The sequence below is a fragment of the Manacus candei genome, unplaced genomic scaffold (assembly GCF_025592945.1).
Source record: "Manacus candei isolate 608988 ecotype Guabito, Panama unplaced genomic scaffold, ASM2559294v1 h1tg000073l, whole genome shotgun sequence".
Taxonomy (NCBI): domain Eukaryota; kingdom Metazoa; phylum Chordata; class Aves; order Passeriformes; family Pipridae; genus Manacus; species Manacus candei.
Genome location: NW_026138121.1, coordinates 5,121,742 through 5,147,074, shown reverse-complemented (window position 1 = coordinate 5,147,074; position 25,333 = coordinate 5,121,742). Strand labels below are relative to the sequence as shown.

The window sequence follows — 25,333 nt, the reverse complement described above, 5'->3', positions numbered from 1 at the left end:
TGGTCCAGCCCTGTTCTGGATGCGGGAGCTCCTCCTGCCAGGGGGTCACTGATCCGGAGCCGCTGTCCCCGTGACCTCCAGGGGGATCATCCCCCCCAAAGCCCTGTGGGGCAGCGGGGGGGGGGGCTGGGGGGCTCGGGGAGCAGGGGAGGATCTGTCCATCCAATAACCTGCAAGGAAACACCCGCGGGAGATGCTCCGTCCTCCTCTGCCCACAGCGGTGCCAAAGGGACACTCGGATGTTGGCAGGGGAGGCCAAACCACTCCCTCCAGCCCAGGGTGACCAAGGACAGGGAGAGCAGGGACAAGGCTGGAGGCGGCTCATGTGCAGGGGCTGGGAGGGGACACAGACCCCGAGGGATCCGTGGACAAGGGACAGAGGGGGAGGGATCCTGTGCTTTCCAAGAGCTGCCCCCGAAGGAGGAGGAGAAATTCTGAGGCAAAGAAAAATCGAGAGCAGTCCTGGGAGAAGAACCTGGGGGGCTGGTGGGGGAGAGGCTGGAGAGGACCCAGCCCAGAACCCCTCGTGCACTCGTGGGCAGCGTGGGCAGTGGGGAGGGGGGGATTCTGCCCCTCTGCCCCCTCAGCTGAGACCCCCCTGCAGAGCTGCCCCAGCCCTGGGGACAACAGCACAAGGACATGGAGCTGCTGGAGAGAGTCCAGAGGAGGCCCCAGAGATGCCACCAGGGCTGGAGCCCCTCTGCTCTGGAGCCAGGCTGGGAGAGCTGGGGGGGTTCCCCTGGAGAAGAGAAGGCTCCAGGAACACCTTGGAGCCCCTGGCAGGGCCTAAAGGGGCTCCAGGAGAGCTGGAGAGGGACTGGGGACAAGGGATGGAGGGACAGGACACAGGGAATGGCTTCCCACTGCCAGAGGGCAGGGATAGATGGGATATTGGGAAGGAATTATTCCCTGGGAGGGTGATGAGGGGCTGGGATGGAATTCCTAGAGGATACCCCATCCCTGGAAGTGTCCAAGGCTGGGTTGGATAAACTTGGAGCAACCTGGGATAGTGGAAGGTGTCCCTGCCCATGGAAAGGTGGGACGGGATGAGCTTTGATGTCACTCCAATCCAAACCAGTGTGGGATTCCACGACCCAGCAGCTGGATGGGGAACCCCCCCACTCTTCCCAACATGTGAAGGGGATCCCACCCTTCCCACGGGATGGAAACACAGGGATCCCACCCTTCCCACAGGATCCCTCTGGGAATGGTGGCCAGAGGCGTCATTCCCATCCAGCCCCTGTAAAGCTCCGGGGGGTCTCACGGGGGTGGTCAAACCCCGCAGGAATCCCGAGGGACGTGCGGGGCTCCGGCTCGGCCCCGGCTGCCGCTGGAGGCGAGAACCTGATTTATTGTCACAACCTGCAAAGCCCCGGGCAGGGGACACGGCCAGGCTGGGGAGGGGACACCTCCCCGCTGTCCCGGCACCGGCACTGGCACAGCAGAGCTTTGGGCTCCCCGGGAGCTCCCAGGCTGTGCCCCAAGCCCGCCCAGCACCTGGAAAAGGGGCAACACCCTCGAGGTTCCCCTTTTTCCTGCCGGCTCCCCCCTTTTTGGGGGATGCAGGAGGAACTGCGCCGTCCTTTCCCCCCCGGAGGGAAGGGGGGAGGGAGCTGCCAGGGCCCGTCATCCGATCCCAGTGTAAACTTAGCTTGGCCTTTGGGAAAGGACTCGGGGTGGCAAAGCCCGCAGTAAATCACGGCCCCGGATGCCACTGATGCCTCGGGATTAGCGAATCCCACAGCCCGGACTGGGCCGGGATTGGAGTCTGCCAGGGGAACCAGAGGGTGCTGCCCACCTGGGACCCCCAGCTCCTGGAGGGGGAGCGGGATGGAAATCCTGGATTTTAGGAGGAGATGGGGAGAGGTGTGTGTCAGTGCTGGGTGTGGGGTCAGTGCTGGGTGTGGGGTCAGCAATGGCTGTGGGGTCAGTGCTGGGAGTGGGGTCAGTGTTGGGTGTGGGGTCAGTGTTGGGTGTGGGTTCAGTGCTGGGAGTGGGGTCAGTGTTGGGTGTGGGGTCAGTGTTGGGTGTGGGTTCAGTGTTGGGTGTGGGGTCAGTGTTGGGTGTGGGTTCAGGAATGGGTGTGGGTTCAGGAATGGCTGTGGGGTCAGTGCTGGGTGTGGGGTCAGTGCCGGGTGTGGGGTCAGTGCTGAGTGTGGGACTAAGCACTGAGTATGAGATCAGTAAATCTTAAAGCCTTGGTTTGGGGTCGGGGGTTGGAGCCCTACCAGGGAACTGGGGTTTAAATCCATGAAGTGAAAGGAAAAATGGCCAGTGTGGTTTGTTTCCCAATCCCTGGGAGCTCTGCAGCCTCCTCTGCAGCCCCCCCACAAGGAATGGGCCCTAAAGCTTCTTCCATGGAAAAAATGGGTAATTTTGAGGGAGTGTGACTTTGACTGGGGGGGCTCTGCACCCCTGAAATTGGAACAAGGAGGGATTTGGGGGATTTAGAAGCCGTGAGTTTGGTGTTCCATGAGGGCTGACATCTCTTTTCCCTTCCCAGTCCGGGATTGCTTTTCTCCTGGTCATGGCTCAGAGTGCCCCAGCCCCCCTGTCCCAGGAGATCCCCCTGCACCCACAGTCATCAGGGGGAAGAGGAACAGGCAGAGGATGTTCCAGGACACCCCGTTTTTGGCAGCTGGGAGTGACCACAGAGCACCAAACAGGGCAGGGAGAGAGAGGAATCGGTGGCGGGAATTTTGCAAACACAAGTGGACTGAACCCACTCGTCCTCAGCCCAAGCAAAACCCCTCGGGGGGTGGGATAACCAGAGAGAAAAGTCTCTCCAGGGGAGGTCCCTCTTCCCGCAAAGTCTCCCGGGGTGTTTTCCTTGCTCTAATGCTGCCATCCAGTGGGAAAAACTCCCTGGCATGGGACAGGCTGGAAGAGAGGACCTCGGGACACCTCGGGACGCCCTCGGTGATCTCCCTTCCAGGGTTCTGCGGCTGGACCCCATCCTGTGCCTCCGAGCCCCGATCCCAGCCTGGATGCGACGGGAAATACGGGAACAGCTCACAAGGAACTCCCTTGAGTTCCTCCGGCACCTTCATCCTCTCCCAGAACGCAGCGAGGGGGTGGGAAAGGGGTGAGGATGCCCCGGGACGAGCGAGGGGCGACAGTCCGAGCCTTCCGGAGGAGGAGGAGGAGGAGGAGGAGGCTGCGGGACGAGCGGGCTGCCGGCACTGAGGACACCCCGCTCCCAGCGCGATGCTCCCACCGGGATATTCCGCAGAAAACCGAATTCCAACGCGTGTTCAGCACCACCGGGGACTTCCAGGAGGGAAAAAATCCCAAACGTAAAAGACCGTGAGGCCGCCCAGGGAAGCGGAGCCACTCCGGGACCACAATGCGGCCGTTTGTTGTCCCGGTGGGCGGCAGAATTCCCGCAGAAAGGAGCTTTCAGTGGGAATATTCAGCAGTTCCAGCTCCCTCGGCAGAACGAGGTTCGCTGGATTGGGCGGGGGCACAAAGGGACAGTGTTTTCCTCGGGAGAGGGAGGTGTTGGGGGCTGGAACGCGGCGCTTTTCTTCCCGCACAGGAGCCGCTTGAGAGGAATCGCGGCGTTATCGAGGCGGGATCGTGGCCGGAGATTTTCCTTAAAGGGAGAAAGCAGAAAAGATTTGTGTATTTGGGAACGAAATCAAAGAATTCGGGGATTTCTTTCGGCTGGAGGCAGCAGCTGTTTTCCTCCGGTGGCGCCGGTTTCCAGGAAAGCAGCGATTTTCCTCCAAAACCAAGGGGGAAAACCCCGAACTTTTTCTTTTCCCTTCGTGCCAAGGAGGAAATTTGTCCTGGGAACAAGCCCTGTGTGCAAACAAACTGCTGCTCCCTCCTCCGTGAAGCACAAATGCTCTGCCACCCACTCAAAACCGGCCCGAAAATGACTCCTGGAGCAGCAATTCCCTGATAACCCCAAGGAGGAGGCAGAGTCCTGGCTGGATCAGAGGCTCATGTCCCGGTGGGGATGGATTTTGGAAGCATCCACCACCTCTGCGAGCTGGCAAAGGCCGTTCCCCCCGGCTGCAAACCCACCCTCGAGCTCCGGCCCACGCTCGGAAGAGGGAAGGGGATGATGGGAGGTGTTGCAAAACATGGAAGATTGGGATATTTGGTACAGGGAATCTGCTCCACAGCTGCAAATGGCCCCACTGAGGCTGAGAACTGTGCACAGCTCATCACACAGCCCTAATAAATGTGCCCGAGGTCCCTCCGTGGGTTTAATTAGGCCACAGAAGGTATAAAACTACTTAAATTACCAGACCAGAGATGGTTTGGGTTGGAAGGGATCTTTAATTACTGTCTAAGCACTGTCCCAGAGGAAATATTAGGGGTGTGGACAAGCTGAGGATGGGGAAGGGGGATTTTTTTCTTTTAAAGGGATCACTGGTTTTAGAGAGATTTTCCCTGCGGGTTTGGGGCAGTAAAACCACCCAGCAAAGCCGAGCAGCTCCGGGACAGGGAGAGCCGGGATTGCAGCACTAAGGAACTGCTCTTCCCGCTGGATGAAGCACCTGGGAGGGGGAACAAATCCCTGACCGGTGGAGAAACGTCATCCCGAGGGAAAGCACAACTCCGGAATTCCCGAGGGAAAGCACAGCTCCGGAACTCTCGAGCAGAGCCGGGAGGAGCTCGCAGCCCCTGGGAATGAAGCATCACTGGGGTGGGTGATGGGCTGATTCCCCATCACCTCGCAGAGCAGGAGACCCCAAAACCCCCGTGCCCTGGAGGGGACGGGTCCGTGTCACCCCCGGCCCCGGCTCTGGGGGGTTCCCGTGGAGAAAAGGGCTCGGGGGGGTCGGAGCAGGGTGTGGGCAGTGCTGGAGCGCTGGGGGTGGATGTTTCGACCCCTGTGGTGAAGGGCAAAGCCATCCCTTGTCCCCGGGGTCCGTGCCCCAGTTCCCACCCTGCGTCCAGTTGTGCCCCAGCCTGGGCTGTGCCCGTCCCCCCACCGGGGTGCCCAGCCCCGTTCGTGGGGGTGCTCAGCTCCCTCCGCGCCCGGTTCTGCTGGATGCCTCATTCCCGGTTCCTCCTGGCAGCCTCATGCCCCGGGGTGCTCCCGACTCCCCCATTCCCGGTGCTCCCAGTCCCGTGCCTGGCGCTCCTGGCTCTTCTGCAACCAGGTATTCCCAGATTCCCCATTCCAGGTGCTCCCAGTCCCGTGCCTGGTGCTCCTGACTCCTCCTCCGCATTCCCGGTTCTCCCCGCATCCCCGTACTCCCGGATCCCCCACCCCCGGTTCCTCCATCCTCGGCTCCCCGCTCCGCTGATTCCCGATGCTCCCGGGCCCTCCATTCCCGGTTCTCCCGGTTTCCCGGCCCCCCCGCGCCCCAGCGCCCCCGCTCCCGGGGAAAGTCCCCGGTGCCCGGCGGGTGCCAGGTGCTGCCCGGTTCCCTCCTCCTCCTCCCTCTCCTCCTCCTCCTCTCCGCCCCGTCTCTCCTCCCCCGGGAAAGCGAAAGCTCGGCGGGCGGAAGCCGAGCCCTCCCCCCGGGCCGCGCCGGGGCCGCTCCGGGAACGCGCCGGGAACGCTCCGGGGTCGCCCGGGGGCCGCTCCGCGCCGGGGCCACCATGGCTTCTTCCATCGGCGACTTCTTCCGACGGAGCCTCCGGCGCCCCGGGCGCAGAGGTGAGAGCCGGGAGCGGCTCCGGGAGGGGCTCCGACAACGTCTCCGGGAGGGGCTCCGGGAGGTGCCGAGGTCGGGGTCGGGATCGGGGTCACTGTCGGGGTCACTGTCGGCGTCGGGACAGGTCCGTCCCCGGGGCCGCGGGACCCGCCGGCGGAGCGAAGACGTTCCCGGGCAGTGCCGGGTGAGACGGACGGGACCGGCCCCGGCTCGGAGCCCCCCAGCCCGGCCCGTCCGCGCTGCTCCCGCACAGCCCCGCTCGGCCCCGTCGCCCCCGGGACCCCCCGCACCTCCCGGGGCTACCCCGTCCTCGGGGGATCACCCCACAGCCGGCATTGCACCCCATCCCGGGGGATTCGGCCCATCCTGAGGGAATTCAGCCCATCCCGGGGGATCAGCTCATCCCGGGGGATTCACCCTGTCCCCCGGGAGCTCACCCTGTCCCAGCCGATCCCACCCCGTCCCAGCCGAGCCCACCCCTACCAGCCGAGCCCACCGCAGCCCCGGCGGCTTTCCCCCATCCCAGGGGCAGCCTCACAGGTTCCCTCTCACTGCCCCACTCCCACTGAACATCCCAGGAATGCCAGGACATGGCGCGGGGACACCCTGGGGGTACCCGCGGGGGGAGCCGCAGGGACGCGGTGCCCCCGAGGCCGGTGGGCGTTGCAGAGTCCTTGGAACGGCAGGAGTTGAGATCTTTTGGGATCTGTGAGCTTTTCCCGATGGTTCATCGGGGTTTTCTGGCCCGACGGATCTCTGGGGCCGCAGCAAAGCGGGACAGGGGTTTGGGGAGGGTTCTCTGCGCCCCATCCTCGGGGTTTAGCGCTGGCTCTGGCTCCGGGTGCCACCCAGGTTGTTCCCAGCTCAGCAGGAGAGGCTGGATGAAGCCAAAGCCTTTTCCCCCCAAGCTGAGCTGCCCCCACACCGTCCCGCCGGCTCGGGAGACTTTGGCTGTTCCGGGAGGAAGGGAACAGGTTGTGCCACCTCGGCAGCTCAGCCCCGGCCATGAGGAAAGCCCGGGGCAGCCTTTGCCCTCCCCGTGCCCGCAGGATGGACGGGGAGGATCCACGGCGAGGGGACCCGACCCCTATCACTGCTCACGGTGTCCCTGGCCCCAAACCCAGTCCCTGGGACTGCCGGGGGTGTTTCAGGGGGGATTAGGGCCAGGGGGTTGCACCCCAGTAGCCCCCCACACCCCACAGGCACCGAGGAGCCACCCCAGGATCCCCCCAACACCCCCTTATGTACCCTGTGACCCCCGCTCCGAAACCCTGAAGGGCCCAGCCCAGGTGCCCTCAACGTACCCCAGAGACCCCAGGGAGCAGAAGAACCTCCGAGGACCGCATAAACACCCCAAGACCCTCCCAGGGACTCCACAAACACCCCAGAACCCCCCCCAGGGATCCCACAAACAACCCAGGACCCCCCAGAGACCCCATAAACCCCACCCAGGAGCTATGTGATCACCCCCGGCCACCCGGCCGAGGGGATGTTCCTGGTGCTGGGGGGCCGCGAGTGGTCCCTGAGTCTCCCCTGCACGGGCTGTGGGGGAGTCTGGTGATGGTGTTTTGTGCTCCCGGGAGCCGAGGGGCCGGGAATCCTTCTGGGTTCGGGAAGCACCGGGATCTCTGATGCCACATTTGGACAGCGCACCCCGGACATCCTCAGAGCGCCTTCTCCAGCCCAGGGATGGAGAATTGTTGTCTCCGAGGGGTTTAGGCTCTGCCAGGAGGGTTTGCAGCCGGAGCCAGCGATCCAAACTTCTCCATGCGCCGGAGGCAAAGCCCGGGATGAGCGGCCCCTCCTCCTCCCGCAGCGGGTTTGACTCGTTCACTTGGAAACCCCACGGCCAAGATGCAAATCCAACCCCTCCTCCGGTGTTCCCTGAAATGCAGGACGGGACTGGAAAGGCAGGATTGAACTAGACTCTCATCCTGCCCCGGTGATGGGAAAACAACTGATTCTGTGTCCAGCGAGGACGGGGGACACCAGCAGCCCCCCCAGGGCACAGCCGGGTGGTCCCTGGGGACCCCCAACAACCTCCTGCCCAGCCCTGGGGGTGGGATTGGACCAAAGCTGTCACTCCGAGGAGGAGGAGCAGGACAAGCAAAGCCCATTTTACCCACCTTTTCTATGGAATGTCACGGGAGGACCCCCAGGGAGGACAAACCAGAGGTGTCCTCAGCCTTGGAATGCTCCTGGGCTGCCCCTGCTGCCAAGGCACCTCTTTGGGATGAGTTTCACTTTGCCAAGAGGGAGGACTTTGCATGTGGAGCTGGAGCAGCCCCAGGGCTTCCTGAGCTGGTAAAAGGTGTTTCTGGTCCCTGGGAAGGGACATCCCATGGTGGGACTGTGTCACCTCCTCCCATCAGCTCCCCAGGACCCAGAGCAGAGGCTGCAAGGTGTTTCCAGACTAAAGGATGGATACATGGGGTGGGATGTCCACCAGCACTGCCTGAGGAGGAGGAGGCCGTGTGTGGAGAAGGGAGATGGGGTCGGCTGGTCACAGCCATGGGACAAACCCCGGGATCTGGGGACGAACCACAGGAGCCACTGATTTCATCCAGTTTATTTTCCTGCCTGTTGTTCCTGAGAGCAGCTCCAGCTTTATCTCCTCCAGCTCCCAGGGTGAGCAGAGCCCAGCCTGGGACAGTCCCTGTGCCAGGAACCAGGACAAAGAAGTCATGAGCAGCTCTGGGAAAGGGCAGAGCTGTGGCAGCACTGAACTGCTCCTCCTCCCCACCTTCAGACGTCCCTCCACGACCATCTCCTGGAGATGCTGGCTGGGGCTCTGTTCCCTCTTTTTCCGGGTTTTCCAGGGTGTGGGAGCTGACACTCCCCAGGGCCCAACCGGCCTGACGAGAACTGGGGTGTGATCCCAGGATCCTCGGGAGCTGTGCTTTAGGAAAAACCCTGGAGCAGCTCACTTGCCACCAGCAACTCCCAGCACTGAGGATTTCTGGCAGGGATTCACCCCCCTGGAGCCTTTGGAAGTGCTGGGACAAGACCTGGGCTGTTTGTTTGCTCTTCATTTCCCCCGAGGGGACACAATGAGCTGCTCCAGACACGTTCCCACAGCTCCCTGCAGACATGTCCCCAGAGCCCTGTGCCCTCCCACCCTGGGCTGGGGCACAGGAGGGCTGGGGGGGGGCTGAGGGCACTTGGATTTTCCCGAAAAGACTCAGGAAAGCCATTTCTCTCCCAGCTATTCAGTCCTGGGGCACCAGGTCCCGGCTCCCTCCAGCCCCTCTGGCCAGGCCGTGTGTGACTCCGCCCTCAGGACACCTCACACTCCTCATTTCCCTCTGATCTGAGTTTTTCGGTTTGTTTTTATTTTTTTTTTTTTTTGAGTACAGAAGGAAAGGATGAGGCCTCTGCTGCAGAAAACAAACCCCCCCGGATGCCCCAGGGGAAGGTGGGGGACAGGAGCTCCATCCTCTGCTCTGGGCAGTTCTTCTTCGAGTACCTGGTGGTGGTGTCGCTCAAGAAGGTCTCAGAGGGACGCTACGAACCCAAAATCTCCTACCAATTCCCAAAGGTATTCGGTGCCTTGTTTCTGATCAGATCCAACCTTCCAAATTTAGAGGGGAAAAAAGGGGATGTTGTTCCCTCCCCATCATTAAATCCAGGGGAGGGGGAAGAAAAGAGAAAAACACCCTGTGCCCCAGAGGTGAGGGCTTTGCTGGGACCTTCTGTCCCTCCCATGTCCCCACCCAGGGCCACAGAGCCCAGCAGGAACCTCCCGGGGGGTCCCAGACCCCCTGCCCAAAATGGGGGAGCACAGTGGTGGAATCACACCTTGGAGAAGTGGCACAGGAGGAGACTCCCCCTTTGCAGGGGGAGCCTCAGCTTTGCCTCACTATCCATGGGGTGAGGGAGGGGGAAATTGGGGTTTGGGGACTGTCCAGGGACGTGCATCGGGCCCAGCCGGGGGTCACTCAGGACAGAGCCCGTCCCCCCCATCCCTGGGCATGATGGGCACCCCCCACCACCCTGACCCACCTCTCACCCCTTCACCCCCAGCGTGAGAACCTGCTGAAGGGCCAGAGGGAGGAGGAGGAACGTCTGCTCACAGCCATCCCCCTCTTCTGCTTCCCCGACGGCAACAACTGGGCCCCCGTCACCGAGTTCCCGAGGTGCTGCCCCTCTGGGGGCTGGGCTGGGCTGGGCTGGGCTCCCCCACTCCTACTGTGCTCCTGAGGGCTGGAAGGACCATCCTGTCCCAGCCTATCCCATCCCATCCCAGCCCATCCCATCCCGTCCCAGCCTGTCTCAGCCTATCCCATCCCCTCCTATCCCATCCCATCCCCTCCCATCCCATCCCCTCCCATCCCATCCCATCCCATCCCATCCCATCCCATCCCATCCCAGCCCATCCCATCCCGTCCCAGCCTGTCTCAGCCTATCCCATCCCCTCCTATCCCATCCCATCCCCTCCCATCCCATCCCCTCCCATCCCATCCCATCCCATCCCATCCCCTCCCATCCCATCCCATCCCCTCCCCTCCCATCCCATCCCATCCCCTCCCCTCCCCTCCCCTCCCCTCCCCTCCCCTCCCCTCCCCTCCCATCCCATCCCATCCCATCTCCTCCCATCCCATCCCATCCCATCCCATCCCATCCCATCCCATCCCATCCCATCCCATCCCATCCCATCCCAGTCCATCCCATCCCATCCCATCCCATCCCATCCCATCCCATCCCATCCCATCCCATCCCATCCCAGTCCATCCCATCCCATCCCAGCCCCTCGTGTTTTCTCTCCCTGCAGTGAAACCTTCTCGTTCGTGCTGACCAACGTGGACGGCAGCAGGAAGATCGGGTACTGCCGGAGGCTGCTGGTGAGGACCCCCCACACCCAGCCCAGGGTCAGCCCTGGGGGCACACAGCCCCCTGTGCCACCCCCCTGTGCCCTGCCCAGCCCAGGACCAGCCCTGGGGGCACACAGACCCCTATGCCACCCCCCTGTGCCCTGCCCAGCCCAGGGACGTGCTCGGCGAGCTGCTGGGCAGAGCTGGTGACAACAACTGAGCTCTCCCGAGGGCTTGGTCAGATGCTGGATGGAGGAAAACATGAGTGCTCCCAAAATATGTGAATGTGGCACCTGGGGGCAAGGTTTAGGGACGGACATGGTGGTGCTGGGCTGATGTCTGGGGTTGGGGATCTTGGAGAGCTTTTCCACTCCATGATTCCCCGCGGATCTCCACAGCTGCCCTGCTCCTTTCCCTTGGCTCCAGTGGGTCAGCGTGGCTGCGAATCCCACCTGGGATCAGGGTGGGGTGTGGGGAGGGTGTCCATCCAGGAGCCAAGGAGCTGGGAGCCCTCAGCCCCATCCCCCAAAGGTGCCTCTGAGCAGAGGCTGAGTGTGAACCCGCGTTGGAGCAGCTCGGGGTTAGTGGGAGCTGGGCTGGTTTTCCTTGGCTGCTGGTTTGGACAGGGACATAAATCCACAGGGACATAAATCCATGGGGACATAAATCCACAGGGACATCCCTGTGCCATGTTTTGGGGCCTTCCTGGATCCCCCATCCCTCCATCCCTGGTGAACCTTCCCAGTTCATCATCCAGGGCCAAGCTCGGGCTGTGGGAACGGGATGTCTGGAGGGGGAAAGTGCAGGGAGCAAATAGACCCAGGATAGACCAGAAGGAAAGGGAAATAAAACCCAGGGAACTTGTCGTGGTGGTCCCTGCTGCAGCAGGAGGCAGGATTAGCCCCAAGGATGGTGGGACAGGATGTCTTGGAGAACATGTGTCCAGCTGGGAGGAGGGTTTGGGAATGTGCTCGAGGACTTTGCACCACAATAACACTCAGCTCTGGCCCCCAAATCACCCTGGTCAGGCACTCCCAGCTTCTCCAGCAGCAGCTGCATCCCTGGATTTGGGCCCAGCTCCCAAAATGCCCCAGGGAGCGACTGGGAATTCAGGGGAGGGGAGTGGGGTCTGTGTGCAGAGGGTGGGGCTGGTGCAGTGGGGTGGGAGGTGCTCAGACCCTTTTCCCATCCTCTTCCAGCCCTCTGGCCGGGGGGTCCGGCTCCCAGAGGTCTTCTGCATCATCAGCTGCCTGGGCTGCTTCGGGCTCTTCTCCAAGGTAGGGGTGTGCTGGCTCTGGGTGGAGGTGGCCCGTTTGTCCCCGTGGTGGCCCCATCTGATTCGTCCCAGTGATGACCCCATTTGAGCTGGTGATGGCCCCCTTTGTCCCAGTGGTGGCCCAGTGTTGACCCCCTTTATCCCACTGTTGGCCCCCTTTGTCCCCGTGGTGGACCCATCTGTCCGTTGGTGGCCCCGTCTGTCCGTTGGTGGCCCCATCTGTCCGTGGGTGGCCCCAGCCCCCGCTCCATGTCCTGCCAGTGATTCCCAGCTCCCCTCCCTCCTGCAGATCCTGGACGAGGTGGAGAAGCGGCGCCAGATCTCCATGGCCGTGATCTACCCCTTCATGCAGGGCCTGCGGGAATCGCCCTTCCCGGCTCCCGGGAAATCCGTCACCATCAGGAGCTTCATCCCCGAGTCGGGCACTGAGGTGGGGTCGAGGCCCCTCATGGGCATGGGGAGCCCGGGACATGCCAGGGAACGGGGTGGGGTGTTGAGCTCCTGGAGGCCTCATCCCATGGGAATGTGGGTGTCACCTCCCTCCTGATCCCACAAGGATGAGGATGGAGCCCATCCAGCCCCCCCAGCCCAGAGCTGGAGCTGCCACCCCCAAAACTCCCCGATCATACCCCAGGACTGGCCCAGCCCTGAGGGAGAGGCCGTGCTGGGGGCTCCTGGGGGGCCCAGAGGTGCCAAGTCTCCTCCCTGACAGGGTGGCCAGGCCCTGGCACAGCTGTCAGGAGTCCCCATCCCTGGAATTGCTCATCCAGGCCGGGGATGTGGCACTTGGGGACGTGGTCGATGTGAACTGGGGCAGCTGGGCTCGATGCTCTTAGAGGGCTTTTCCAACCTTAATAATTCCACGATTCCACAATTCCACTCCCCTCCAGAGGTCTGTGCCCAGCTCCCAGCCCTGATCGCTGCCCTGCTTTATCCCTACAGGAGGGATAAAGCAGCATTCCCAGCCTTTCCCTGTGGAGAGACCCGATCCAGGATCACCCCACCCCCGCCCAGCCCAGGCTGGCATGGGCACAACCTTTAATTTGCTTTTCCTTTCTCCTGTGGCAAAGCTGGGCTGGAAAAATGGGAAAGGTCTCAGTGCTGGGCATCCCGAGGCTATGTCCTGCCAGGGAGGGGCCGGGGGAAGGGTTGGAGCAGCTGGAAAGCCAAGCCATGAATTTCTTCATCCAGGAAGGCTCTTGTGAAAGGGTTTCTCAACGCCCTGGCCTGGGGCCAGGCTGCCCCGAGAGCCACAGGGGAAGCAGGGAGGAGGAATGAGGATGTTCTTCGAAAGAGCTGCATCTGGGGCTCCAGGAAGGGGCTGGAGCAAGGCCAGGAGATCGGGGAGACAACAGGGAAAAGGGGGAAGATAAACTCTGGGAGCTGCCTGGGCTGGAGCCGGAGCTGGTGCAGGGGCTGTGCTGGGAAGGGGCCGTGCAGAACTGGCTGGAGCTCTGGCACCAGCTGGGAAGATGCTCCATGAGGTTGGAGAAGGGGGATTTCCCCCCCAAGGGTGAGGAGAGGGTCCTGTTAACCCTCCAGTGCCCCCCATCTCCTGCCTCCAACGGGACCAGCGGGTGTGGGAGACCCTTGGCAGGGGCAGGGGCAGCTGAGGGGGCAGAGCAGCTGCAAGGATCCATCAGATCCGTCCCTTCTGGGCCATCCTGGCTGGGAATTCCCAGCCCAGAGAGGGTGTAGAGGAAGGTGGTGTGGTTTTGGTAGCAAAAGTCACGCCCTCAGCCCTCCCCCCTTCCCGAGAAGCTGCTGCTCCCAGATGAGCTGAGGGGCACTGAGATGGGGCCTGTGTCCTACCAGGCATTTGGGTTAAAAATCCCAAATAAACAACCCCACAGAGCACATCCAGGTGGCCTCCCCTGCACCCCCAGCACAGCCCAACCGTCCCGGTGGGATGAGCTGGGATTTGTCCCTCTCACAGGGACATGGTGCAGAAGCTGCAAACCCGGGGCATCAACTGCTCCCAGATCACCTCCTGGGGGGCCAGGGCAGTGCAGGGGGATGTCACCCCCCTAGGCTGGGCTTTGTGGCTCTCCCCTGGCAGCTCATCGAGCTCACCCGGCCCGTGGATGCCCGCCTGGAGCACGTGGAATTCCAGGCTCTGCTCCAGCGGCTCAGCCCCGACCTCATCCTGCACATCTTCGCCTCGGCCGTGCTGGAGCGGAGGCTCATCTTCTTGGCAGAGGAGCTCAGGTGAGCCTGGAGCATTTTGGGATTAAAAAACCCCCCCAAAACCCCTGGAAGGAGCTCAGGGTGGGACGTTCTTCCCGAGCAGTGACATCCCTTTTCCTCCCTGGGTTAACCCAGCTGGTCAGAGCCTGGTGCCAGCCATGCCCAGGGGGTGGGTTTGATCCCTGGATCCGGAGTAGGACCTGCTCATCCTTGTGGGGCTCTTCCAACCCGAAATATTCTGTGTCCCTGCGATCCTGCGATCCCCCCCTGTGGCTCCCTGTCCCCAGTGTCCTGTCCCAGTGTATCCACGCCGTGGCTGCTCTGCTGTACCCCTTCACCTGGGCACACACCTACATCCCCGTGGTCCCCGAGTGCCTCCTGGACACCGTCTGCTGCCCCACGCCCTTCATGGTGGGCATCCAGCTGCGGCACCTGGAGCGGGTCCTGGAGCAGCCCATGGAGGAGGTACCTCACCCCCGGGAGGGGACAGTCCGTGACCCTGGGCTGGGTTGGCCCCGGGGCTGGAGGCTCTGGCCGTGCCCTTTTCCCAGCCAGGGAGGCTGGAAATGGGGAAATGGGACTTGGGAAATGGAGGTATCCTCCTTGTCCCCTCCTGTCGGTGCCAGGGGCCACCCCCTTCCCCCCCCCCCCCGAGCAGCAGCCCCGGGGCTCAGGGAGCTGCCCTGGGATCACCCTGAGCTGGAGGAAGCAGAGAAAGGGATGAGGCACCAAAGCTGCACCAAACCCCGGCCCTGGGGGGCTGCCCCCGACCCCCTGCCCGGGGCCCTTGGGCACAGAGGGGCTGATTCTTCTCCTGCCACCCACCCTGCACATGCACCAGGCTCATCCCAAAGCAGGGGGAGGACGTTGGATGCCCTGGGAGGGCTGAACCTGCTCCCCCCCTGCTCTCTTGCAGGCCCTGATGGTGGATCTGTGCCAAGGGAAGATCATCCGGGCGGTAGGTCCCCCCGGGAGGGCTGGAGGGGGCCTGGGAAGGGCCTTTTCCCCCTGGGTGTTGGATACCTGGCGGCTCTCACCTTTTTACATGGCTTCTCACTGCCAGAGGGCAGGGATAGATGGGATAGGGGGAGGGAATTCTCCCCTGGGAGGGTGGGGAGGGGCTGGGATGGAATTCTCAGAGAAGCCCTGGCTGCCCCATCCCTGGGAGTGTCCAAGGCCAGGCTGGAGCAACCTGGGATGGTGGGAGGTGTCCCTGCCCAGGGTAGGGGTGGGATTGGATTGGATTTAGGGTCCCTTCCCACCCAAACCCTCCTGGGATTCCGTGGTTCTGTGATTTTGGGGGCAGAGCCCCCTCAGTGTCCCCCCTAGGGAATGTCCCATGAGGGGACATCTCCAGGCACTGCTGGTTGTGAGCTGGAGCAGGAGGGTCCATCCCAGCCCCAGCATCACCACAGCACCTTGCAATGACAATTAATTAATGAATTAATTACCTAATGAGCTTCTAAAGCCCCACCGGATGGGCTGTGCCAACTGCCAGCCACCCAGATCCCAGGAGTGCCGGGTGCTCCATGGCTCCCTGTCCTTCCAGGTGGGGGATGAGGAGCAGATCCTGCCCGTGAAGCTGCAGAACGAGATGCTGACGGCCCTGACCAAGCACAACTACAACAACAACGTGCTCAGTAAGGAAGGGTCTTTATTCCCACTAAACACAGGCCGGAGCCGCCCCAGGGCCCTCGGCCAAGGGATGCTCCCGAAGGGACCTGGCCCGGGATGCTCCTGCCCCTCTTTGCAACCAAATGCAGCCACAGGAGGGAAATCCCTTGGCTTTTCCTCTGTCTGCTGAAACCTGTGAGCAGGAACAGTGAATTCTGCCAGAAAAATGAATCTTGGCCAATATAAAGGGTTTGGAAAGGAACAACAGCCAGGGCTCCCTCAGCAGAGTGGGTCTGGGGTTTGGTCACTGGCACAGGGGGATTGGAGTGAGTGATTCCTTGGGGTACAAACACAGAGCAGGGTAAAATATCATCCAATTATATATTATTGAGCCATTAGAGAGTGTCCGAAGGAGGCAACGAGGAGGGGGAAGGGCCTCAAGGGGCTGAGGGCACTTGGTGTGTTCAGCTGGAGCAGAGGAGACTGAGGGGAGACCTCACTGCAGTTCCAACTGCCTGGGCAGGGGCAGAGGAGGGGCAGGGACTGAGCTCTGCTCTGGGGGGACCAGGGACAGCAGCCAGGGAATGGCTGGAGCTGTGTCAGGGCAGGCTCAGGTTGGATCTCAGGCAAAGGTTCTTCCCCCAGAGGCTGGTTGGGCACTGCCCAGGCTCCCCAGGGCAGTGGGCACAGCCCCAAGGCTGCCAGAGCTCCAGGAGGGTTTGGATGATCCTCTGGGGCACAGGGTGGGACTCTGGGGCTGGGCCTGTGCAGGGCTGAGGGTTGGACTGGATGGTCCTTGTGGGTCCCTTCCAGCTCAGCACATCCTGGCATTCTGTGAGTCTGGAATTCTGTGGTTTCTGATTCTGTGATTCTGTGGTTCTGAGGTTGTGCCTCCCTGGGATGGTTTTCCCAGTGCCGTCCCCAGGCTGGAGGGGACACAGAGCCCGTCCCTGGCTCAGCTCCCTGCGAGTCACGGGGCAAAATGGGGCCATCCCTGCATGGGTGTTCCTGCTGCTCTCCCCCACCCAGCTTGGAGGAGAACAATGGCAGCACAGCCCCAAAACAACCCCCCAGAGAGCCGGTTCTCCTTTGAATTCCCAGGTCCTGCCTCCAGCAGCTCCTGATCCCGGCAGGAATTCAGGGCTGGGCCCCCTGTGCTGCTGTGGGAGCTGGTGGGGGGTGAACCCCAACTGATCATGGACTTAGAGAATCATTTAGGACGGAAAAGCCCTTTCAGATGGAGTCTGGCACTGCCCAGGCTCCCCAGGGCAGTGGCACAGCCCGGGGGCTGCCAGAGCTCGGGATGACCCTCAGGGGATGTCCCGTGCGGGGCGAGCGCTGGATCCCACGATCCCGGCGGGTCCCTTCCAGCTCAGGCCCCAGCCCAACCCTCTCGGGTGTGCCCAGAGGTCCCACCCCGGCTCTCCTGTCCCCTGCAGCCTCCGAGCAGGTGAACGCCCTCGTGTCCGAGGCCTTCCTGCACTTCTTCGTCCGCCTGGTCGGGCACTACCCCGCGCACATCAAGTGGGGCCGGGGCGGCGCCGGCGCCTTCCAGGAGCGCTCCTTCTGCAAGGCCCCGGGCTCCAAGAGCTGCCGCCGCTTCCTCAAGAGGTTCGTGAAGACAAACATGTTCTCCCTGTTCGTGGAGGAGGCGGAGAAGAGCAGGATCCCCCCGGAAGGTAACGGGACCCTTCCCCTCCTGGCCCCGGCGGCTGGGGACGGAGCTGTGCCTGCCCGGCCGGGGACACTGAGGGGACACTGAGGGGGTTCTGAGGGGACACTGAGGGGATTGTGAGGGGACAGTGAGAGGATATTGAGAAGATACTCAGGGGACACTGAGGGGATTCTGAAGGGATTGTGAGGGGACACTGAGGGGGTTCTGAGGGGATAATGAGGGGACACTGGGGGGATATTGAGGGGACACTGAGGCTGGAGATGCTCAGGGCAGCAGCAGCAGCAGCTCCTGTTTGCTCTCAATGGCCTCAAGGGGCTCCAGAATCCTGGAATCCCAGGTTGGTTGGGGTTGGAAGGACCTCAAAGTCCATCCTGTTACCCCCTGCCAGGGGCAGGGACAGCTCCCACCAGCGCAGGCCCATCCAGCCTGGCCTGGGACCCCACCCTTCCCTTCCCAAACCTTCCCTTCTTCCCTTCCCTTCCCTTCCCTTCCCTTCCCTTCCCTTCCCTTCCCTTCCCTTCCCTTCCCTTCCCTTCCCTTCCCTTCCCTTCCCTTCCCTTCCCTTCCCTTCCCTTCCCTTCCCTTCCCTTCCCTTCCCTTCCCTTCCCTTCCCTTCCCTTCCCTTCCCTTCCCTTCCCTTCCCTTCCCTTCCCTTCCCTTCCCTTCCCTTCCCTTCCCTTCCCTTCCCTTCCCTTCCCTCCCCTCCCCTCCCCTCCCCTCCCCTCCCCTCCCCTCCCCTCCCCTCCCCTCCCCTCCCCTTCCCAAACCTTCCCAAACCTTCCCTTCCCAAACCTTCCCAAACCTTCCCTTCCCTTCTCCCTTTCCCCAGGCCCTCTCCAGCTGCAGTTTTCCATGGCCCAGCCCAGCTGGGCTCCCAGGGGACACACACACACAGTTCCCAGAGTTTGGGCTGTGCCCCCCACCCCCCCCAGCCCCTCACCACGGACCCTCCTCTCCTCCCCAGCCCATTTCCAGCAGAAAATCACCGAGTACCAGGAGCAGAAGAAGCACCGAAGAGACTCCTGAGGCCCAGCTGGGATCCGGGAGCAGGACTGGGACTGGGATTGGGACACTGGAGGTGTGCCCTGTCCGAGGGCTGAGCAGCCTGGACTCAGCTGGATCTGTCCAGGGGTTCTGGGGCTCCTGGGCAGCACCAGCCCCAGCTCCCCCTCATCCTCAGGGCACCATTGCACTGGAAAACACGGAGCGAGCGCCAGGCCGGGATCTCCCTCCTGGCTCTGCTCACTCCAGGACTGACTGTGACTCCACAGGCTCAGCCCTTGTCCCATCACACAGAGCCAGGACAAGGCTGCAGGGGGATCATTAGAGGGAAAAATGGGACGAGTAGGAAGTGAAAGTCACCTCTCATCAAACTCAACCAGGGGTTTGCAAACAAGGAACATCCCCTTGAGCGATTGCTGAGGTTTCTGTTATCAACAACTGTTTGATTTGATTTCCCATCACACCCAGCTCGTTGTTCAGCCCCAGCAGGAGCAGGTGGGTGGGTTTAATGGTTTCCTCTCTTGCACTGCTGCCACTTAGAGCCAAGTTTAGTTTTCTGAGGAAAGCAAAATACTCTTTGCCAGGTTATTTATTTGTGCTGGAGCAAAACTGTGAAGGCCACGGGGCTGGGGGGGAAACAGCTGATCAACAGCTTGGGGGAGGGAGGTGGGATTTGTTCAATCCTGGAGTAAAACGTGTTGTTACCCCTTCTCGGTTCTGGTTTTGATCCCAACTTCTTTTCAACCCTTGCAGCTCCTCCCTGAGCAGATTTAGGGCCAAAGAATGGTTCTCCTTTCCTAGTGGGAGTGAATGTTGCAGCAGGAAAAGGGGCTCTGGCTGCAGGAGTGACAGGGGCATTCCCAGAGAAACCAGTGCCAGGGGCTCCTCCCAGCAGGGGATGAAGGCAGAGCCTCCTCCTCCTCTCTGGGGTGTGACACCAGACCCTGAAGCATCAACAATATCCTGGAATCATGGAATGGGTTGGGTTGGAAGGGGCCCTAAAGCTCATCCTGTTCCTACATGGGACACCTTCCACTATCCCAGGTGGCTCCAGGTCTATCCAACCTGGCCTTGGACACTTCCAGGGATGGAGCATCCTCTGGGAATTCCATTCCAGGGCCTCACACCCTGCAGGGGAAGAATTCCTTCCCAATATCCCATCTATCCCTGCCCTCTGGCAGTGGGAAGCCATTCCCTGTGTCCTGTCCCTCCATCCCTTGTCCCCAGTCCCTCTCCAGCTCTCCTGGAGTCCTTTTAGGCCCTGGAAGGGGCTCCAAGGTGTCCCTGGAGCCTTCTCTTCTCCAGGGGAACATTCCCAACCCTCTGATCCCTTGGTGCCTCCTCTGGCCTGGCTCCAAAACCAGTTTAACCCAACTTTTGCAGCACTCCTGAAATCCCCAGGGAGGGATTGGACACAAACACTAAAACTGCACCAGCCTTTGCTTTCAGAGCCGGGCACATCAACCCAAACACCCCAGAGGGGAAGGTCATTTATCTGGGAGCTTTTCAGCACAGAAACTTGGCTGGACAGAGGGAACAAACAGCAGGAGAGGAAGAAAAGTGTGGATTTTTGTTCAGCCCCCACCTGTGTTTGGAGGGGGAACAGCAATTATTGGTTAGGGGAAAAAGTGGGGTTTTGGTGTCTTCTGTGGCTCCACAAGTTCCCCCCCACGGGCAGAGAGGGTGGCACAGGAGTAACTGCAGGAAACTCAAGGTCAGTGGGTCTCTCTGTGGTTTGGTTTGGGGTTTTTTAAAATATTTTTATCCTTAGAAGTTCAACTGACAGCAGAAAACGGTGTGGAAAATCCAGGGCACCTGTCAGGAGAAATCTCTTTGGAAAAGGCCACTCCTTCCCCCCTTCCCCTACCTGTTCATCACCACTGGGAGGAGACTCCAAACTTTCGGGTTGTGAAGCCAAAAACCATCTCATTGAGGAAACTGGGAAGTGGAACCTGTCTGGGGAGCAGTTCTTTATAAAGGAATCAGGAATCACCCGAGGGACTGGACTGGGGGTGTTCCTTAATTCCTGCTGGAGGAAAAATGTGACAGAGGGTTATTGCTCAGCTGCTGAAGGAGACACACAAACCCTGAGCCTTACACTAAAATAGGTATTTTTCCCAAGCAGTTGGTGCTTCAGCTGCAGCAAGGGGAAAACACAGCAAGTAGGGGGGTGGGGAGGCTTCAGAGTCATCAAATCCCAGGATGGGTTGGGTTGGAGGGACCTTAAAGCCCATCCAGTCCCACCTTTCCATGGGCAGGGACACCTCCCACCATCCAGCCTGGCCTTGGGCACTTCCAGGGATGGGGCAGCCACAGCTTCCCTGGGAATTCCATCCCAGCCCCTCCCCACCCTCCCAGGGAAGGATTCCTTCCCAGTATCCCTCTATCCCTGCCCTCTGGCAGTTTAACTCCATCCCCCCTGCCCTGCTCAGGCACAAAGTCCCTCTCCCCAGTTTTTATAAACTCCTTTTACATCCTGGCAGTTTGGGAGGAGCTTTAACACCCCTTTAGTGCCCAGCGTGGGCACAGACCAAGGATTGCCAGAAACATCCTCCCCAGCAGGAACCAGGAGCAGGGAAGGAAGAAATCCCCATGCTGGGAGGGCAGACACTGAATAAACCCCCTGACTTCTCCCTTTGAACTCTGCCTCTCTCCAACCACCTGCCTGCAGGTGGGACCAGGGTTTGCTGGGAAAAGGCAGTGGGGTTTTCTGGGAGCAGGGACAGGTTCAGATTGCAGCAGCTCAGCACAACTCCCAGGGTATTTTTAAATCCTCCTTCCCGCTCCAGCTTCACCCACCACTCGATCTGAGCCTCCAACAGGCAACAAAACAGCGCCAAGAAATGTTTCCCTGGACTGGAAAGTGCTGGTTTGTTCAGCTGGGTTGTTGACACAGCTCCCAGTGGCCAACCCACACCCCCAAACAGCTCCAGCAGCCCCTGATTTGGGATTCAGTCTCTGCCCCGGGGGAGATAAGGTTCGTGCCATGGCATGTGTCACCCTGTGCCAGTGCCAGCAAACATTCCTGCCTGGATTCACCCTTCCAGAGCCGAGTGCTCCACGTTCCCCCAGCTCCCACCTCCCCTGAGCCTCCTCCAGCCTCCCCTCTGCCCTCTGGGAATGACCAAACTCCTCTGCAGCTCCTCTCCAGCCTCCCCAGCAGCACTGGGGGCACCTGGGACCCTCCAGGCAGGACGGGAAAAGGGAAAAATATCGGGTGGAACAAAAGTGGAGGCACAGCCAGAGGCCCTGAGGTGTCCTGAGCTGCCTCTTTCTGTTAAATTCCTCATCCCAACCAGCAGCTCCTCCAGCAGCTCAAGAGGCACCACTGCAGCACCAAGGGCGAGTTCCCAGCTGGTTTTCCCAGTTTTAGGGGCAGAGAACTGGGCAGAACAGGCTCTGTTTGTTCAGGAGGGTGTGCTCGGGTGCTGCTGCTGAAGTTCTTCCTCCTGAGCCTCTTCTGGGCACAAAGGGAAGTGGAGAAGCCCCTCAGGCTGAGCCCTCACATCCCTGCTCCCTTCCCAGCTCCACCAGCACGTCCTGCACGACCCCTGGGCACAGACTGGGCCGTGGCATCCAGGGGGAAAGGTTATTATCCCATTACTGATTCCAGGGACTGTACCAGCCCCAGAGCCACAGCAGGACTGGGACTGCAGCAACCATTCCTTGGGAACTCTGAAACCAGCAGGGAAACGGGAATCTTCTCCTGCCCGGGGGCATCCAAACTTCCAGGCAGTGAGAAGCTCAGGGAAAGGTGCCCTCTTGCATTTCCTCGAGGAAAGTTTAAGTCCCAAACAACCCTTTTGAAGACTTTGGTTCTTCTCCAGCATCAAGGATCGGGGACAAATTATGTGGAGCAGCTTCACCCCAAAGGCCTGAGAGCACAAAGGCCTTTCCATGGGTTTGGGCTGTCTGGTCAAAGGTTGGGCCTGATGATCCAACGGGAATGATCCTGGTTGGAATTATCCACATTAAACGCCAGGGAGGGACTTTCCAGGCAGACTTTTTGCACCCACTGGTGCTGGGAAAGGAACTGTGGGTTGTGAGGGGCCCTCAAACCCTCCCCCTGCAGAATCGGCCTTGCAAAGACACTGAATTACCTGGGTCAGCCCCAGCCCCAGCTCAGAGTTAAACTCAACACATTTGAACTCAATAAATGAGCTCTGAGAATTCCAGTTACAGCCAAAAATGGGATCCCAGAAACGGCTCACACTGAGAGGCTCCCAGCACTGGGATATCTGGGATCCTGGGAGCTGCCCAGTGTGCCAGGAACCTAAACCTCCCTCAGGCCCAGCCCGGCAGGGACCCTGGGGGGACCCCAACACAGTGCCCAGAGAGCTCTGACCACGACCCCAAAGCTGCTCCCTGGGAGAAAAGGCTGGAGTTCAAGGGTGAAGAGGGCGAGCCAAGAGAAGCTTCCTCCTCATCCCGAGCATGTTCCTCATTCCCCGTGACCTCCAGGCCCCTCTGACACGGGGTGACCCTCAGGGAGGAACCAGGACAGCTCCCAGCACAGACACCACCGGCAGAGCCTGGCCCTGGGCTGGGCTCAGCTGAGGGACACCCTGGGCGGGGCCAGCCTGGGATCTCCTCACACATTCCCAAGCAGAGCCACATTCCCGTGCTCTCTCAGCCCCACATCCCTGGAAGGACCCCGGGCAGCCTGCCCTGGGCACAGGGGCTCTGCAATGTCCCCAGGCACCGGAGGGACGGGGTTTTCTCGGCGCTTCCTGACCCGTTCTGGGTCTGTGGTGCCACAGGAAAGCCACGTCAGCCCTTCCTGGGGCCCGGGGGTTGGTTTGTTGCTTTGTTGCTCTTTGGGTGGCGCTTTTTGGGGTTGGTTTTTGTTGTTTTGAACCTGAGCTGAGCTCAGTTCCTGGCCCAGGACAGGCCCTTGTCCTCAGGCTCTGCTGTGGCTCCAGGGGCTGCGTTTTCTTCCCACCCTCAGTGAGATGCTCTGGGGAGGGGGATTTCAGACATTCCCAGTAGTCCCCACCAACTCTCTCCCCAAAATTCAGCTCCTTGATGTCTGTGGTAGATCCTGCTCTGGACACCAAGCTCAGGGGCTGAACTTCCCCTCGATCCCTGGGAACTTCATTAACAAGCAATTAAACCCTGTATTAAACCTGACTTAAGTGTCCCTGGTGCAGATTCACCACATTTAAAATAGTATTAAAACAAAAACAGTGGTATTAAAATAGGGAGGGGAAAAAACAAAAACAAAGCTTACAGGGAAAGCTCCTGAAGATCCTGGAAATGACAACATGATCCACAGGAAAACACTGGAAAACTGCTCTGGAAATCCCAAGTCCGAGCAGGACAGAGCGACACACATCTCAGGTCAACTGTTGCCCTCAGAATTCTTCTTTATTAAGAGCAGAAAGGAAATTTTGCCTTAAGTTTTTATACATAAAAAAGTAAACAGTAAAATTTTCTTTCTTTCTTTCTTCCTTCTTTATAGTCTTTTTCCACCGAAGAAAATCGCTTCGAAATAAAGTTCTTTTTTTTTTAGATAACGTTTATTTAAAAAAATAAAATTAATTGAGACAAAGATACCACACTATTGCATGCCGGGCACCCCTTTGCCTGCAGAACCCTGTTCAACACGTCCTTTTTTTATTTCCAGCACAAAAAACCCCGCTTTTTTCTCTGTTTGTTTGTTCGTTTTTCCAAATGCACAAGCAAAAAAAAACAAAAAAAAAGAAAAACCAGCCCAGCCCGGGCTCCAAGGCAAGGCAGTGAGATGCCTCGGGGTGTTTGTGTTTAACCAGCTCGGGTCTTTAGTAAAATCAGAGTGGAACTACGGGAGTATTTCACTAGGAGATGATGAGAGATTAGAACCCAAAGCAGATCTGGCTGCACTGACACTACGTTAGAGACTCGTGGGGATCCGTTCCCCGGAGAGTTAATTTGGAATCAAGGGAATCACAAAGACAGAGCGTTATCCCTGCGTGCTGTTCCCAGGCCCGGAACCGACAGGGCTGACTGCGGAGCTGCCTCTGGAATGGGCTCTCCCGAGGCAGGAGACTGTCGGGGAGTGTCACCGGTCCCAGAGCCAGAGTCAGACAAAGTGATCGCGATTATTAATTACTTGGGTCTCGTCGCGCCTCCGCTCTCCTCCGTCACCCGGTCACGCAGCAGAGCAACCCTTTCCTGGTTTTCCTGGCGGCTCCCGGCTCCCTAGTGGTGGTTGGAGTGGGACGGGCGGCCCTGGATGCGGAACACGTGGATGTGCAGGTGGGCGGCGATCTGGGAGCAGACGCTGACGCAGTAGCGGAGCAGGTCCAGCAGGGACAGCACCTGCGGGACGAACACGCTCGGATCCCCTTCCCGGAATTCCCAGGGACACGCTCGGATCCCCTTCCCGGGATTCCCAGGGACACGCTCACATCCCCTTCCCGGGATTCCCAGGGACACGCTCGGATCCCCTTCCCGGAATTCCCAGGGACACGCTCGGATCCCCTTCCCGGGATTCCCAGGGACACGCTCGGATCCCCTTCCCGGGATTCCCAGGGACACGCTCACATCCCCTTCCCGGAATTCCCAGGGACACGCTCGGATCCCCTTCCCGGGATTCCCAGGGACACGCTCGGATCCCCTTCCCGGGATTCCCAGGGACACGCTCACATCCCCTTCCCGGGATTCCCAGGGACACGCTCCGATCCCCTTCCCGGGATTCCCAGGGACACGCTCGGATCCCCTTCCCGGGATTCCCAGGGACACGCTCGGATCCCCTTCCCGGGATTCCCAGGGACACGCTCCGATCCCCTTCCCGGGATTCCCAGGGACACGCTCCGATCCCCTTCCCGGGATTCCCAGGGACACGCTCCGATCCCCTTCCCGGGATTCCCAGGGACACGCTCCGATCCCCTTCCCGGGATTCCCAGGGACACGCTCACATCCCCTTCCCGGGATTCCCAGGGACACGCTCGGATCCCCTTCCCGGGATTCCCAGGGACACGCTCGGATCCCCTTCCCGGGATTCCCAGGGACACGCTCGGATCCCCTTCCCGGGATTCCAAGGGACACGCTCGGATCCCCTTCCCGGGATTCCCAGGGACACGCTCCGATCCCCTTCCCGGAATTCCCAGGGACACGCTCACATCCCCTTCCCGGAATTCCCAGGGACACGCTCGGATCCCCTTCC

The 25,333-nt window shown here is 60.6% G+C and overlaps 2 protein-coding genes across 5 annotated transcripts in view; one reads left to right on the top strand and one right to left on the bottom strand.

Moving 5' to 3' along the window:
* Window positions 1-5,433: 5,433 nt before the first annotated feature.
* On the top strand, window positions 5,434-19,340 carry DENND2D (DENN domain containing 2D). The gene is made up of 12 exons (XM_051808748.1): window positions 5,434-5,623; window positions 8,978-9,159; window positions 9,645-9,757; window positions 10,393-10,462; window positions 11,632-11,709; window positions 11,998-12,138; window positions 13,768-13,916; window positions 14,183-14,360; window positions 14,812-14,853; window positions 15,445-15,535; window positions 16,949-17,188; window positions 18,149-19,340. Exons 1-12 carry the CDS (start codon window positions 5,566-5,568, stop codon window positions 18,208-18,210), a joined length of 1,404 nt encoding a protein of 467 aa, XP_051664708.1. The 5' UTR covers window positions 5,434-5,565; the 3' UTR covers window positions 18,211-19,340.
* A 4,338-nt stretch (window positions 19,341-23,678) lies between these two features.
* The window catches only part of CEPT1 (choline/ethanolamine phosphotransferase 1), a 33,449-nt gene continuing 31,794 nt past the window's right edge, over window positions 23,679-25,333 (bottom strand). For all 4 annotated transcript variants that reach the window (XM_051808755.1, XM_051808756.1, XM_051808754.1 and 1 more), the window contains one exon: window positions 23,679-24,486. In XM_051808755.1, the coding sequence (XP_051664715.1) occupies window positions 24,367-24,486 (120 nt within the window). In that variant the 3' untranslated portion in view covers window positions 23,679-24,366. The remainder of the gene's footprint in view (window positions 24,487-25,333) is intronic.